General features: G+C 41.5%; 2 protein-coding genes across 4 annotated transcripts in view; one reads left to right on the top strand and one right to left on the bottom strand.

Moving 5' to 3' along the window:
• LOC112250277 (vascular endothelial zinc finger 1-like) overlaps window positions 1–1,377 on the bottom strand; it is a 47,132-nt gene extending 45,755 nt beyond the window's left edge. For all 3 annotated transcript variants that reach the window (XM_024420295.2, XM_024420296.2, XM_024420298.2), the window contains exon 1: window positions 1,261–1,377. In XM_024420295.2, the coding sequence (XP_024276063.1) occupies window positions 1,261–1,293 (33 nt within the window). In that variant the 5' untranslated portion in view covers window positions 1,294–1,377. The remainder of the gene's footprint in view (window positions 1–1,260) is intronic.
• Window positions 1,378–11,914: 10,537 nt separating this feature from the next.
• Window positions 11,915–15,705, top strand: LOC112251729 (gap junction delta-2 protein-like). Its single transcript, XM_024422683.1, has 2 exons — window positions 11,915–12,015; window positions 13,462–15,705. Exon 2 carries the CDS (start codon window positions 13,470–13,472, stop codon window positions 14,589–14,591), a length of 1,122 nt encoding a protein of 373 aa, XP_024278451.1. The 5' UTR covers window positions 11,915–12,015; window positions 13,462–13,469; the 3' UTR covers window positions 14,592–15,705.
• Window positions 15,706–16,518: the final 813 nt, after the last annotated feature.

The following is a 16,518-nucleotide window of genomic DNA, read 5'->3' as shown; positions in this document are numbered from 1 at the left end:
GCAATTCCATGTTCCAAACATATTGCAGAGGGACAAGAGAGCCATTAGAAAACGTTTCCAAAATAAGTGATGAAAACACATTTGCTCCCTATTTAAATAGAAAATAGAGAAAAAGTTGAAGGAAAAATTCTGGAATTTTGGTGCAGGCACAGCAAACTAGTGCAACAATTATATTACGAAATATCCAACAGTTTTGACTATCATTAAAAATAATATCCCGATGTATCTATCGATTTTTTTACCCCTTTACTACCACAGTTGTAGGCTATGCCTGTGTTTATAGCTTCTTGCCAAAACACGCTGTAGCTGTATAAAGTAAACAGGGGACAACATTTGACTGAATGCACACATGGGCTAATAAGAATATGTCCTATTTTATGATAAACCAAATACGATACAAGTTGGTGCAGCGAGTATGATGTAGACTAGTAATGGAAACTGGTAAGATACGTAATTTGCTTGAATGCAGGCCAAAGACAAAAACAGACAAATGTGACCAGTTACCCATGTTGAATAATTTAGTTGAACTTCTAACGGTAGTTCGTCCAGCTATATCGGAGATATGTATACAGTGACGTTATAGATTGAAATCTCCATCACTTAATCAGGATGTCGCACACTGAAATAAATGGGGCAAAAACAATGCTTTCATGCGTGCATAGTTTGAATTCTCTCTCTACCAGCAGTCACAATGTTTAGCTAGCTAAGCTAGTTAGTTAACTAGTTGGCTATTTCGACTTGAGGTGGTAAGGGAAAAGTTCAACGCTGACTAGCGAAATAGTAATGAAGTACAAGTCAATCGGACGAATATTTTAGCTATACGGAGACGTGGTTTATGAAGTAAATTCCCACCATCAAACAGCAAAAAAACGCATCAATGGTTCGGGGCAACAACAAAAAACAAGAGACTCAGACTGGCTCGTAACGGTGGCGTTCTTGGAGCCTGCGAGTGATCCCTCGTGTTTGCCGGCGTTGATCTAACAAGCTAACTTAAATAAGAATGAAGTTATTTAGATCATTAAGCTAAACAAATGTTTACTACCATAGTAACACAAAAAAATGAAAGCGAAAATAACTGATTTATCTTAGCGTCATGCCCTAGCTACCTCACAGCTGGAAGCCTGGATGTTATTTACTATTGTTTTGCTTGGGTAGCTTTACTTAAAATTATACATTTGAAAAACGTCAAACCATAAATGTCTTGAGTTTGCTAGTTATTCCGTCAATTGTCGTACTTTTCGGGTATCAAAATGTACTTACTTGAAATAGAAATGTACTCCAGCTCGGTTCCATTGCAACACTTTAAAAAAAATCTGCAGGAAACCTTCAAGAAACCTGAACAAAGCAGCCAAACATGGCAGCTGCTACAACTTCCTGTAACCCTTGGACTGTTCCACTTCTAAAGCATTTTTTTTTTGCGGGGGGTAGTACTGTAGTTGTCATATCAAAGTGTATCACTTATTTTTAGCACAACAAAGGATTCACATAAATATTACTTATATAGAATGAATATCCAACATATATCAAATACAATATATAACTACGTGAGGGGACATTCAATAAATGGTAGAGTTGATCAGTGAGGGTATTCGACTAACTGGTACGGGCTACCTTGCCTGGTTACACAAACACCTTGCTCCGGTCAAACGCTACGCTACATCGACGGACGTTAGTTTATTCTCGGCAATGAAAGTATGTAGCGAACGGCAAAGCAGCGGAATAATTTTAGCGGGAGTCGTCAGACTACGGGTTACATACATTTTTTGAACCGGGCTACCTCCCAGGCATGAGCCAGGTGCCCCGTTCAAAGTCCATGGCGAAGTCGGTTCAAAACAAAAGTGAAGTAGCCTAGGCCATATTAAGCATGCAATGAGTATGATTCTATGTTCTCACATGCACAAGTAATTGCTTTTGATAAAAACACTTTAAACATTTTTTTAACCAGGCAAGTCAGTTAAGAACAAATTCTTATTTACAATGGCGGCCTACAGGGGAACAATGGGCAGAACGACAGATGTTTACCTCGTCAGCTCCTGGATTCGATCCAGTAACCTGGCCCAACCTCTGTCAAATTGTTTGTTGATAATTGCTAGACAGTCATTTTCAGGTCTTTCCTTAGTTGTTAAAGCAGATTTAAGTCAAAACTGTAACTCGGCCACTCAGGAACATTCACTGTCCTCTTGGCAAGCAACTCCAGTGTAAATTTGGCCTTGTGTTTTAGATCATTGTCCTGCTGAAAGGTGAATTCATCTCCCAGTGTCTGGTGGATAGCAGACTGAAACAGGGTTTTTTGTAGGATTTTGCCTGTGCTTAGCTCCATTTTGTACATTTTATTATCCTGAAAATCTCCCCAATCCCGAACGATTACAAGCATACCCATAATATGATGCAGCCACCACTATGCTTGAAAATACGGAGAGTTGTCCTCAGTAATATGTTTTGGGAAAATCCAATACAACATAACACTTTGTATTCAGGACAAAACGTTAATTGCTTTGACACATTTGTTGTAGCATTACTTTAGTGCCTTGTTGTAAACAGGATGCATGTTTTGTACAGGCTTCCATCTTTTCGTAACTATGTTGTTGATCCAGCCTCAGTTTTCTCCTATCACAGCCATTAAACTCTGTAACTGTTTTAATGTCACCGTGGGCCTCATGGTGAAATCCCTGAGCAGTTTCCTCCCTCTCCAGCAACTGAGTTAAAATGACATAAAATAACATGTAAGAGATGTGTGTGTCACTGGCTGCCTTGTTCCTGACAGTAAAGGCTTTGTGACACTGGCTTCTGCATCTGCATGACTCACACTAAACACCTCTCCCCTCTGGAGCCCACATTCACTCATTGATCCCAAGTATGTTGGCAGCAGGGTAGCATGGCAATGAGCTAGTGAATGGCAACAATGACCTTCTCCTATATGACACAATCTCCCCTAGAGTATTTTAAAAGGCTACCCCAAGTATTCATTTCATATAGGTTAGCCTCAGTTAGGAGTTTTTTCTTTCTCTCCACCTATGCCCTGTAAGTACCAGCTGTGAAATACCTCCAGTTATAGCCTATAGCATAGCATAATGTTGGAGCTGCCCGAGCAGTGACTCTTCCACATTTAGATGGCCTACTAGAATACATCCCTGCCTGGAGGTTATGTTCCAGAAATAATCGTTAATTTCTGTTTTCAGTACAGACTTGGTAACTAATCTGACGTTGAACATTGTCAGAGCAATACATTTGTGCTCAATGGTTATTCAAATTAAATTAAATGTTATTTTGTGCCGAATACAACAAGTGTAGAATTACCGTGAAATGCTTACTTACAAGCCCTTAACCAAACATGTAGTTTAAAAAAAATAAGAGTTAAGAAAATATGAACTAAATAAACTAAAGTAAAAAATAAAGGTAACACAATAAAATAACGAGACTATATACAGGGGGTACCGGTATTGAGTCAATGTACGAGGGTACAGGTTAGTCGAGGAAATTGAGGTAATATGTACATGCAGGTAGGGGTAAAGTGACTATGCATAAATAATAAACTGAGTAGCAGCAGCGTAAAAAAAATAGGTGTGGTCAATGGAAAATAGTCCAGGTAGCCATTTGATTAACTGTTCAGCAGTCTTATGGCTCGGGGGTAAAAGTTGTTAAAGGAGCCTTTTGGACCTTGACTTGGCGCTCTGGTACCGTTGGCCGTGCGGTAGCAGAGATAAGTCTATGTCTAGGGTGACTGGAGTCTTTGACACTGCCTGGTATAGATGTCCTGGATGGCAGGAAGCTTGGCCCCAGTGATGTACTGGGCCGTACACACTACCCTCTGTAGCGCCGTGCGTTTGGATGCTGAGCAGTTGCCATACCAGGCGATGATGCAACCAGCCAGGATGCCCTCGATGGTGCAGCTGTAGAACTTTTTGAGGATCTGAGGACCCATGCCAAATCTTTTCAGTCTCCTGAGGGGAAATAGGCCCTCTTGCCGTCTTCATGACTGTGTTGGTGTGTTTGGACCATGGTAATTTGTTGGTGATGTGGACACTAATGAGCTTGAAGCTCTCAACCTGCTCCACTACAGCCCCGTCGATGTGAATGGGGGCATGCTCGCCCCTCCTTTTCCTGTAGTCCACGATCAGATCATTTGTCTTGATCACGTTGAAGGAGAGGTTGTTGTCCTGGTGTAACAGAAAAACTTTAGAACGTCCCCTCGCCCATACCCGGGCGCGAACCAGGGACCCTCTGCACACATCAACAACAGTCACCCACGAAGCATCATTACCCATCGCTCCACAAAAGCCACGGCCCTTGCAGAGCAAGGGGAACTACTACTTCAAGGTCTCAGAGCAAGTGACGTCACCGATTGAAACGCTATTTAGCGCGAACCACCGCTAACTAAGCTAGCTGTTTCACATCCGTTACACTCACCCCCCTTTTGACCTCCTCCTTTTTCCGCAGCAACCAGTGATCCAGGTCAACAGCATCAATGTAACAGTATAACTTTAAACCGTCCCCTCGCCCATACCTGGGCGTGAACCAGGGACCCTCTGCACACATCAACAACAGTCACCCACGAAGCATCATTACCCATCGCTCCACAAAAGCCACGGCCCTTGCAGAGCAAGGGGAACTACAACTTAAGGTCTCAGAGCAAGTGACGTCACCGATTGAAACGCTATTTAGCGTGTACCACCGCTAACTAAGCTAGCCGTTTCACATCCGTTACACTGGCACCACACCGCCAGGTCTCGGACCTCCTCCCTATAGGCTATCTCATCGTTGTCGGTGATCAGACCTACCACCATTGTGTTGTCAGCAAACTTAATGATGGTGTTAAAGTCATGGTTGGCTTCATAGTAGTGGGTGAACAGGGAACACAGGAGGGGACTAAGCACACACCCCTGAGGGGCCCTGTTATGGTTTTCTTCCGTCGAAGGAGTGGCGGACCAAAATGCAGCGTGGTTATTTCGATACATGTTTAATGAAAGATAAACACGAACAATACAAAACAATAAACGTGGAAAACCTAAACAGCCTTATCTGGTGCAAACAAACACAGAGACAGGAACAAACACCCACAAACACACAGTGAAACCCAGGCTAACAACTAATGACACCTGCCTCTGATTGAGAACCATACTAGGCCGAAACATAGAAATCCCCAAATCATAGAAAAACAAACATAGACTGCCCACCCCAATTTACCCCCTGACCATACTAAATAATGACAAATCAAAGGAAATAAAGGTCAGAACGTGACAGGCCCCTTTGTTGAGGATCAGCGTGGCAGATGTGTTTTTGCCTACCCTTACCACCTGGGGACGGCCCATCAGGAAGTCCAGGATCCAGTTGCAGAGGGAGGTGTTTAGTCTCAGGGTCCTTAGTTTAGTGATGAGCTTTGAGGGCACTATGGTGTTGAACGCTGAGCTGTAGTCAATGAATAGCATTCTCACGTAGGTGTTCCTTTTGTCCGGGTGCGATCATGCAATAGAGATGGCGTCATCTATGGATCTGTTGTTATGCAAATTAGGGTGGGTCTAGGGTTTCTGGGATGATGATGTTGATGTGAGCCATGACCAGCCTTTCAAAGCACTTAATGGCTACAGATGTGAGTTCTACGGTTCAGGAGTAATTTAGGCAGGTTATCTTAGCGTTCTTGGTCACTGGGACTATGGTGGTCTGCTTGAAACATGTAGGTATTACAGAGTCGGTCAGGGACAGTTTAAAAATGTCAATGAAGACTCTTGCCAGTTGGTCAGCGCATGCTCTGAGTACACATTCTGGTAATCTGTCTGGCCCCACGGCCTTGTGAATGTTGACCTGTTTAAAGGTCTTACTCACATCGGCTACGGAGAGTGTGATCACACAGTTGTCCGGAACAGCTGGTGCTCTCATGCATGCTTCAGTGTTGCTTGCCTCAAATTGTGCATAGAAGTAATTTAGCTTGTCTGCAAGGAAGGATGCCTGTATCTTTGTAGTGACTGAGTGTATTTATACACTATCCAACATGTAATTAATAACTTCACCATGCTCAAAGGGATGTTCAATGTCAGATTTTTTATTCCAATAGGTGCTCTTCTTTGCAAAGCATTGGAAAACTTCCCTGGTCTTCGTGGTTGAATCTGTGTTTGAAATTCACTGCTCGATTGAAGGACCTTACAGATAATTGTATGCATGGGATACAGAGATGAGGTAGTCATTCAAAAATCATGTTAAACAGTGTGAGCCCATGCAACTTATTATGTTACTTGATAAGCAAAGTTTTACTCCTGAACTTATTTAGACTTGCCATGAAAGGGGTTGAATACTTATTGATTCAAGACATTTCAGCTTTTCATTTTTAATTCATTTAAATTAACCCACTTCATCTGTCAAAATAAATTTCCCCCACAAGTCTGTTTAACAATACGATTCTTTTTGGTCTCAAATCCCTCTGCAATAACAACCAAATGTCCTGCCCACCAGCACTGTAGGTAGAAATAGAATAGTATTTAACTTCTGCCTTCCCGTGGACTGTTTTTGTGCAACCCAAACAATTAAAAGCAACACTAGAGTATGTAAATACACCCACGTTGCTAAGAGCAGCTATAGTACCTGGATGAAAGACCAAAAGGTAGCTTTACATAGATATGTTCTCCAGTAGGAGATGATGCCTAGCCAATTGTTTTTTTGTTTTCTGATAGTGGTTATACAGTAACTTTGAAAATCTGCTGTTGTTTTAAAGGTACAAATTCATATTTTACACAGGGTTTGTCTATGTTGAAATGTAGTTACCATGATGACATAATCCTGTGGTTGAAATGTCATGCTCAAAACAACAGTTGATTACTTTTTGATGACTTTTTTCAAATCAAAATGTATTTTCAATGTAGATTTGAATTCAGAATACATTGGCAAATTACGTCGAGACTTGGTTGATTCAACCAGTTTGTGCACGTCGTGTTATAATGTTTTGAAGCTTCCTGAAATTAAAACCATAGAAAGGTTCTTTGGGGTATGACGTTTGGCATACAGTTGAAGTGGGAAGTTTACATACACCTTAGCCAAATACATTAAAACTCAGTTTTTCACAATTCATGACATTTAATCCTAGTAAACATTCCCCATTTTAGGTCAGTTAGGATCACCACTTTGTTTTAAGAATGTGAAATGTCAGAATAATAGTAGAGAAAATGATTTATTTCAGCTTTTATTTCTTTCATCACATTCCCAGTGGGTCAGAAGTTTACATACACTCAAATGGTATTTGGTAGCATTGCCTTTCAATTGTTTAACTTGGGTCAAACTTTTCGGGTAGCCTTCCACAAGCTTCCCACAATAAGTTGGGTGAATTTTGGCCTATTCCTCCTGACAGAGCTGGTGTAACTGAGTCAGGTTTGTAGGCCTCCTTGCTTGCACACACTTTTTCAGTTGTGCCCACATATTTTCTATAGGATTAAGGTCAGGGCTTTGTGATGGCCACTCCAATACCTTGTCCTTCAGCCATTTTGCAGCAACTTTGGTAGTCTGCTTGGGGTCATTGTCCATTTGGAAGACCCATTTGCAACCAAGCTTTAACTTCCTGACTGATGTCTTGAGATGTTGCTTCAATATATCCACATCATTGTCCTTCCTCACGATGCCATCTATTTTGTGAAGGGCACCAGTGCCTCCTGCAGCAAAACACCCCCACAACATGATGCTGCCACCCCTGTGGTTGGGATGGTGTTCCTTTCGGCTTGAAAACCTCCCCCTTTTCCCTCCAATGGACATTATGGCCAAACAGTTCTATTTTTGTTTCATCAGACCAGAGGACATTTCTCCAAAAAGTACGATATTTGTCCCCATGTGCAGTTGCAAACCGTAGTCTGGCTTTTTTATGGCGGTTTTGGAGCAGTGGCTTCTTCCATGCTGAGCGGCCTTTCAGGTTATGTCGATATAGGACTGTTTTACTGTGGATATAGATACTTTTGTACTGGTTTCCTCCAGCATCTTCACAAGGTCCTTTGCTGTTGTTCTGGGATTGATTTGCACTTTTTGCACCAAAGTATGTTATTCTCTAGGAGACAGAACGCATCTCCTTCCTGAGCGGTATGACAGCTGTGTGGTCCCATGGTGTTTATACTTGCATACTATTGTTTGTACAGATGAACGTGGTACCTTCAGGCATTTGGAAATTGCTCCCAAGGATGAACCAGACTTATGGAGGTCTACAATTTTTTTTCTGAGGTCTTGGCTGATTTATTTTGATTTTCCCATGATGTTGAGCAAAGAGGCACTGAGTGTGAAGATAGGCCTTGAAATACATCCACAGGTACACCTACAATGGACTCAAATGATGTCAAATAGCCTATCAGAAGCTTCTAAAGCCATGACATCATTTTCTGGAATTTTCCAAGCTGTTTAAAGGCACAGTCAACCTAGTGTATGTAAACCTCTGACCCACTGGAATTGTGATAAGTGAAATAATCTCTCTGTAAACAATTGTTGGAAAAATTACTTGTGTCATGCACAAAGTAGATGTCCTAACCGACTTGCCAAAACTATAGTTTGTTAACAAGAAATTTGTGGAGTGCTTGAAAAACTTGAAAAACCAAAAAGTTTTAATGACTCCATCCTATGTTTATGTAACTTCTGACTTCAACTGTACCTTTGAAGTCTGTATCCAAAAGTGTTATTGAGAAATAATTGAATAAAGTTGGGGAATTTAAAATATTTTGGTCTTACCCAGGCCTTCTTTAAGACACTACAATGATGAGTCCAATATACTCTACAAGTACATTACATTTCCAGTGTGGGGCTCTCTGCTACTTCTGAAGTTATATATGTTTTGAGCACCACCAACACAGTGAATGGGCAAATGGATTCAAAGGGATCTCCCTCTGCTGGTAATTTGCTGAATATGTCATCCAATTTATATGTATAAAATGGCAGTGGAGGAAAAAGTACTAAATTCTCATACTTGAGTTAAAGGAAAGATACCTCAATAGAAAATGACTCAAGTAAAAGTGAAAAGCACCCAGTAAAATACTACTTGAGTCAAATTCTAAAAGTATTTGTTTTTAAATATACTTAAGTATCAAAATGTAGTTGCTAAAATATACTTAAGTATCAAAAGTAAAAGTATGAATAATTAAAAATTCCTTATATTAAGCAAACGAGATGATACAATTCTCTTGTTTTTTAATTTACAGATTGCCACGGTCACACTCCAACACTCACTCCAACACTTTGTGAGTCCGCCAGATCAGAGGCAGTAGGGATGACCAGGAATGTTCTCTTGATAAGTGTGTGATTTGGACCATTTTCTGTCCTGCTAAGCATTCAAAATGTAATGAGCACTTTTGGTTGTCAGGGTTTATATGCATTGAGATATCAACTTGGATATGACCCATTTTTGCATGGACATAGCCATGCAGCACAGTAGTCAACTGGGTGGGGATTACAATGGGTTGGGAGCAGGGGAGAACGACTGCCCCCTCTCAAGAGATAAAGCCTTTCTTGAAGACAATCATGGTACTAATAATAGTTTCTAATACTCCAGATGTATGTCTTTGAACTGATTATTTAAAAATCTCATAAAGAAGAAGTTAAGGATAAATTCATTGAGTCTTCATATAGGAATGAATGGTGTCAATGGCGTTGTCCATTCATATATACAGTAATTAGTTGGGAGCAATCAGACAATGATCAGAGCAATGTCTTGCTATGATTTGTAAATGGCTTTAAACTATATCACCGCCATCTAGTGGCCACAATAAATGAATGACACGTATGATCTGGTTCAGGACTCCAGCACTGCAGGTGGCGGTACATCACCAATATTAGCTTTAAACTTCTTTCAAACACAAAAGAAGAAGAATCGGACTACTTTAAAATGGTTGTCACTCGTTACCAAAGCCACAAAGTCTATCGTAAAAATTAATAAAGACTAAAATGAGCTTTTTGGTCTTAATTTAAGGTTGGGGTTAGGCATAAGATTAGCTGTGTGGTTATGGTTAAGGCTAGGGTTTGGTTTAAAATCAGATTTAAAAAAGTAAATTTTAGAAAGAGGTGGGGTTTAGACATAATTATGAATTTGTGTCTGTGGTAACTAGTGAAGACCTGGAGATAGCTCCAATGGCGCTTCCCATGCTGTCACAGTCGCCATAATGGCACAGATACAAAGTTGAGACCTCTTTCCATCTCTAAGTTGGTTATAGGTCATTGGTCACAGGTCTACAGGTGACCAGGAAGTGTTATCACAGGTGAGAGGAGAGAGTGTGCTTCTTACCGTCAGACTAAACCATATGGAATGCGCCTCTCTTTAAGAACAAGCAAAAACAGATGTTTAGACATTTTTACAAACGTATACAAACAGAAAGAGAAATACCTTATTTAAATAAGTATTCAGACCCTTTGCTATGAGACTCGAAATGTGCTCACGTGCATAATGTTTCCATTGATCATTTTTAAATGGTTGAAGTTTGGAACCACCAAGACTCTTCCTAGACCTGGTCACCCGACCAAACTAAGCAATCGTGGTAAAGGGCCTTGGTCAAGGATTTGACCAAAAACCTGATGGTCACTCTGACAGAGCTCAAGAGTTCCTCTGTGGAGAACCTTCCAGAAGGACAACCATCTCTGCAGCACTCCACCAATCAGGATTTTATAGTACAGTGGCCACTCCTCAGTAAAAGGCACAAGGCAGCTCACTTGAAGTTTGCCAAGGCACTTAAAAGGACTCAGACCATGAGAAACAAGATTCTCTGGCCTGATGAAACCAAGATGGAACTGGCCTAAATGCATAAATGCCATGCGTCACATCTGGAGGAAACCTGGCACCATCCCTACGGTGTAGCATGGTGGTGGCAGCATCATGCTGTGGGGAGGTTTTTCATCGGCATGGATTGGGAGACTAGTCAGGATTGAGGGCAAGATGAACAGAGCAAAGTACAGAGAGATCCTTGATGAAAACCTGCTTCAGAGCACTCAGGACCTCAGACTGGGGTGAAGGTTCACCTTCACCAACAGGACAATGACCCCAAGCACAAAGTGACTTCGGGACAAGTCTCTGAATGTCCTTGAGTGGCACAGCCAGAGTCCAGACTTGAACCTGATCGAACATCTCTGGAGAGACCTGAAAAGAGCTATTCAGCGACGCTCCCCATCCAACCAGACAGAGCTTGAGAGGATCTGCAGAGAAGAATGGGAGAAACTCCCCAAATACAGGTGTGTCAAGCTGTTAGCATAATTTCCAAGAAGAATCAAGGCTCTAGTCACTGCCAAAGGTTCTTCAACAAAGTACTGAGCAAAGGGTCTGAATACTTATGTAAATGTGATATTTAACTTTTTATGAAAACCAGTTTTTGCTTTGTTATTATGTGGTATTGTGTGTAGATTGATGAGGGAAGAAACTATTTCATCCATTTTAAAATAAGGCTATAATGTAGCAAAACGGGTCAAAAATCAAGGGTTCTGTATACTTTCCAAATGCACTGTACACCAAATTGACCCAAACCCAGCCTCATTAATAACAGTGTCATTAATAACATTAATAATAATTCTTAGTTTTATTGGTTAATTTGTGATTATTGCATGTATGATAGATGAGGTAAATATTATACTGTTACAGTATTACATAACCTTTTAAAGTAAATAAGAGTAAAAGTAGGTATGGGTGTATAAGCAGTCGCACATGATTTATTTTTATTCCAATTCCTCAGCTCTACCTTTTAAAGGCAAACAAATATCTATTTACGAATTAGTATTGTTGACAATTTTTCCAGCACGTTCTTTGAACTCTGTGCTTGACTGAACGGCTGTTTAGAAAAGGTGCCCCCCATTGTGCATTTAAATCTTTGTCCCACTGTACATTGAACGCCTTTGTTCACATACAGTACAATGAGTGTTTCAGATGGAGTTAGGGAATATGTGTGGTCAGCCCATTCTCTCCTCATCCAGCTCAATAGACTCCATAACGTCCAACGACCAGCTCCCACTTCAAAGATAGTTATGCAGATTGCTTGCTTTGGCATTTTTCCAGATTTGGATCGGAAAGAAATACATTTTCCCAAGGTAAGTTCCTCCAGTAATCACTCATTAGGATTTTATTTTTGGACAATGACAGTCTGCAGTCAGTGTTTTCCTTTTCACTATGGACTGTTATTGAATAGGTTGAGTGGAGGGGTAGGCTACATTTACAAATGATTGAGATTTATAATTATTAAAATTACAATTATTGAGGTATTGTTCTTATTAGTTCATGATGTACTGTAGTTTGTGTGTCTGTCAGGAATAATGTAGAGCGGTGTCTGTCAGGAATGATGTAGAGCGGTGTCTGTCAGGGATAATGTAGAGCGGTGTCTGTCAGGGATAATGAAGACCGGTGTCCATCAGGGATAATGTAGAGCGGTGTCTGTCAGGGATAAAGAAGACCAGTGTCTATCAGGGATAATGTAGAGCGGTGTCTGTCAGGGATAATGTAGAGCGGTGTCTGTCAGGGATAATGAAGAGCGGTGTCTGTCAGGGATAATGTAGAGTGTTGTCTGTCAGGGATAATGAAGAGCGGTGTCTGTCAGGGATAATGTAGAGCGGTGTCTGTCAGGGATAATGTAGAGATGTGCCTGTCAGGGATAATGAAGAGCGGTGTCTGTCAGGAATAATGTAGAGCTGTGTCTGTCAGGGATAATGTAGAGCGGTGTCTGTCAGGGATAATGTAGGGTGGTGTCTGTCAGGGATAATGAAGTGGGGTGTCTGTCAGGGATAATGTAGGGCGGTGTCTGTCAGGGATAATGAAGAAGGGTGTCTGTCAGGGATAATGAAGTGTGGTGTCTGTCAGGGATAATGTAGAGCGGTGTCTGTCAGGGATCATGTAGAGCGGTGTCTGTCAGGGATAATGTAGAGGGGTGTCTTTCAGAGATAATGAAGAACGGAGTCTGTCAGGGATAATGAAGATTTGTGTTGGTATTATGGAGAATAATCTATATTTAATTTTCTCTTTCTACATAATCATTTCATGTATCAAATTAAGCATTTTCTCATATTATTTAGAATATTCCAGATCCCTAATTTAAACAACACATACTGTATATTGAGCCAAGTACATCTACATAACACATAGAGACATGTTCCAACATAGTCTACAGTATACTGTGTCTTAAGTATGTTGTGTGACATTGTGAAAGTATTGTGAGGCCTCTCTTGGAGGATGTTGGATGACATATTATGTGTTGACCTGTTTTATGGCTTCATGGTTCTGCTGACTTAGCATGTGCCCCTCCCGCAATAGACACTTCATATTCAGTAGTGAGACTAAACTGTGCTGATGGCTCACTCATTAAAGACCTTGATAAATTACAAGGAAATACATCAGCGCTGCAGATGTGCAGGTTCCATCCATGTTTCACTCCTTCAAAGACTGTAGCACTAATGTTGATTTGCCTGTGGGGCATAATATTGTAGTGTGGTGGGTTCAACACACCATAGGCCTCTGCTGTTTGTTTTTCATCTGTGTTTCCCCAGGTTAAGAAATGGGAGACTGGTCCATTCTTGGTCGCTTCTTAACGGAGGTTCAGAACCACTCCACGGTGATCGGCAAGATCTGGCTGACCATGCTCCTCATCTTCCGCATCCTGCTGGTGACCCTGGTGGGGGACGCGGTGTACAGCGATGAGCAGTCCAAGTTCACCTGCAACACCCTGCAGCCTGGTTGCAACAACGTCTGCTACGACACCTTCGCCCCAGTCTCACACCTGCGTTTCTGGGTCTTCCAGATAGTGCTCGTCTCCACACCGTCTATCTTCTACATTGTCTATGTGTTGCACAAGATAGCCAAGGATGAGAAGTTAGAGCCTGAGAAGATCCATGAGGTCGCCAAGCCTCCTCTTGCACGTGAAAGTCTCAAACATGTAGGGGTGGAGGATGGGGAATCCCTGGAGGCCAGCAACCGCTACTTTAACCCCTGCTATGAGAAGGAGTGGGGCGCCCGGGAGGGGGGGTGTGTGGAGCAGAGCCTGCTGGAGGAGGACTTGAGGGAGGTGGGGAAGGATCCCACCGAGCTGTCCAGCCAAGTGCTGCTGACCTACATCATCCACGTGGTGCTGCGCTCCATCATGGAGATAGCCTTCCTAGTGGGCCAGTACTACCTGTTTGGCTTTGAAGTGCCTCAACTGTTCCGCTGTGAGACCTACCCCTGTCCTAACTGGACTGACTGTTTTGTGTCTCGTGCCACTGAGAAGACCATCTTCCTCAACTTCATGTTCAGCATCAGCCTGGGATGCTTCATCCTGAACATTGTGGAGCTGCACTACCTGGGCTGGGTCTATATTTTCCGTGTGCTGTGCTCTGCCTGCTCTACATGCTGCGAGCCAGAGAGGGACCCTGTGGAACTTGTGGACCTGTATCACAACCACAACCCTCTGCTGCTGCAGCTCAAACACTCCCTACGAGGCAGGGTGGTCCTGCAGACCTCCCCTCCCATGTCCCAGGAGAAGAGCAGTGGTGGGTTGCCCACCCACACCCCAGCCATCTCCTTCGAAACTGACTCCACAGTAGAGTGCACATCCAAGAGAAGCCCAGATGAGAAAGAACGCACTAAGGCCAAACTGGCCAACATAACTAAAATAGGCAGAGGCAAGAAATCCTGGCTGTGAACTGTCAAACGGTGTATTTTTTCTTTCCGTTGAATATTCTTCTTTTGCTGCTTCTTCCAATCAACTGAAGATGGATTACAGTTGTTTACAGTAAGACTGCAAAAGTAATAGTCCTTTGAGTCTTTTGCAGTGAATCTTTATAAATTCCATAGGAGTACCCATAGCCCGCAAAAGCAGTGAACACTGTATGTGCTCACATTTCTGTGTGTACATGGGTAGAAATGATCAACTTTAATATGCAACCACTTTGGTGACTTGGTCGTTCCACCAATTAGGTGCCGTTTGAGTATTGAAAACAAATAACAAGTTTTATTTCACCTCATTTTAACATTCTATCATAAAGAGCACATGTACAGCTTAATGAAAAACACATTTGCCCATTTCAGTAGGTTACATAAAACAAATGACTATAGTATCTGCCTAATAAGTGCCAAATAAAGTAACAAGGTTGACCGTAACAGGATTGATGATTTAATCTTAAATCAGCGATAAATCCCCTTGTGACAGGGGGAATGCAAGCTTGTTGTGTGCAACAGGGAGGGGCAATTGAATGCAAGCTTCACCAAAAATGTTTAATTGTTAAATCATTTCTGGCCTATCTAGGGGTAATAGGATTGATGTGTTATGCTGGACCTGCTTGATTTTCCACCACAAAACACCAGAAAATGGTCATAAAGAGTAGAACTGGCATTTACACAATGATTTGACTATGAGATCATGTTCAGTGTCTCTTTTGAATAGTTTAACCATAACAGGGTTGACCTAAAAAAATATAATCTTAAAATGAATCACTAATGACATAAAATAAATAATACTCTTCAGAAATGACTTTTCCAAAATAACCAGGGCTTTATAATGATGGTGAAAACTTGGAGAAATGTTGTGGTTAAGTGGGTTAAAAATCTTCCTAAAAGTCACAGAGGATGCACAGAGGCACTTTAGTAAGTCTTGAATTCATATACAAAATCTGATTGATTGAATTTTCCATGTGGTCTATATTACAGGGCACTTCATTAAATATAACAGGCTTTTATTTGTGCAAAACCTTTACTTACCGTAACTTTAACAAGGTATCTTGAGAGCTGTCATCAAGGCAAAGGGTGGCTATTTGAAGAATGTGTTATTTCATCGTTTTGATGTCTTCACTATTATTCTACAATGTAGAAAATAGTAAAAAGAAAGAAAAACCCTTGAATGAGTAGGTGTGTCCACACTTTTGACTGGTACTGTATATAAAAACATTTTCCTTAAAGTATATTTTTAAGAGGGGTATACAGAATATTTGGTAAAAGATGAAGTCCATATAATGGCAACAACAGCTCAAATAAGAAAATTAAAACAATGCATCATTACTTTAAGATCAGGTCAGTTAAGATGGAACATTTCAAGAACTTTGAAAGTTTCTTCAAATTCAGTCGCAAAAACCATCAAGCGCTATGATGAAACTGGCTCTCACGGGGACCGCCACAAGAATGGAAGACCCAGAGTTACCTCTGCTGCAGAGGATACGTTTAATACATTTAAATGCACCTCAGATTGCAGCCCAAATAAATGCGTCACAGAGTTCAAGTAACAGGCACATCTCAACATCAACTGTTCAGAGGCGACTGCATGAATCAGGCCTTCACGGTCGAATTGCTGCAAAGAAACCACTACTAAAGGACACCAATAATAAGAAGAGACTTGTTGGGGCAGAAACATGAGCAATGGACAGTAGACCGGTGGAAATTTGTCCTTTGGTCTGGAGTCTGTTCTGGAGTCCAAATTTGAGATTTTTGGTTCCAACTGCCGTGTTTTGTGAGACGTTGTGTGGGTGAACTGATGATCTCTGCATGTGTATTTCCCACCATAAAGCATGGAGGAGGAGGTGTTATGATGTGGGCTGCTTTGCTGGTGACACTGTCTGTGATTTATTTAGAATTCAAGG

This window comes from Oncorhynchus tshawytscha, linkage group LG30, assembly GCF_018296145.1.
Source record: "Oncorhynchus tshawytscha isolate Ot180627B linkage group LG30, Otsh_v2.0, whole genome shotgun sequence".
Lineage (NCBI taxonomy): Eukaryota > Metazoa > Chordata > Actinopteri > Salmoniformes > Salmonidae > Oncorhynchus > Oncorhynchus tshawytscha.
This window is presented reverse-complemented; position numbering and strand designations above follow the sequence as displayed.

What these genes read in the sequence shown, in the direction of transcription:
- LOC112251729 (XM_024422683.1), top strand. Translation starts at nt 13,470, where the DNA reads ATGGGAGACTGGTCCATTCTTGGTCGCTTCTTAACGGAGGTTCAGAAC.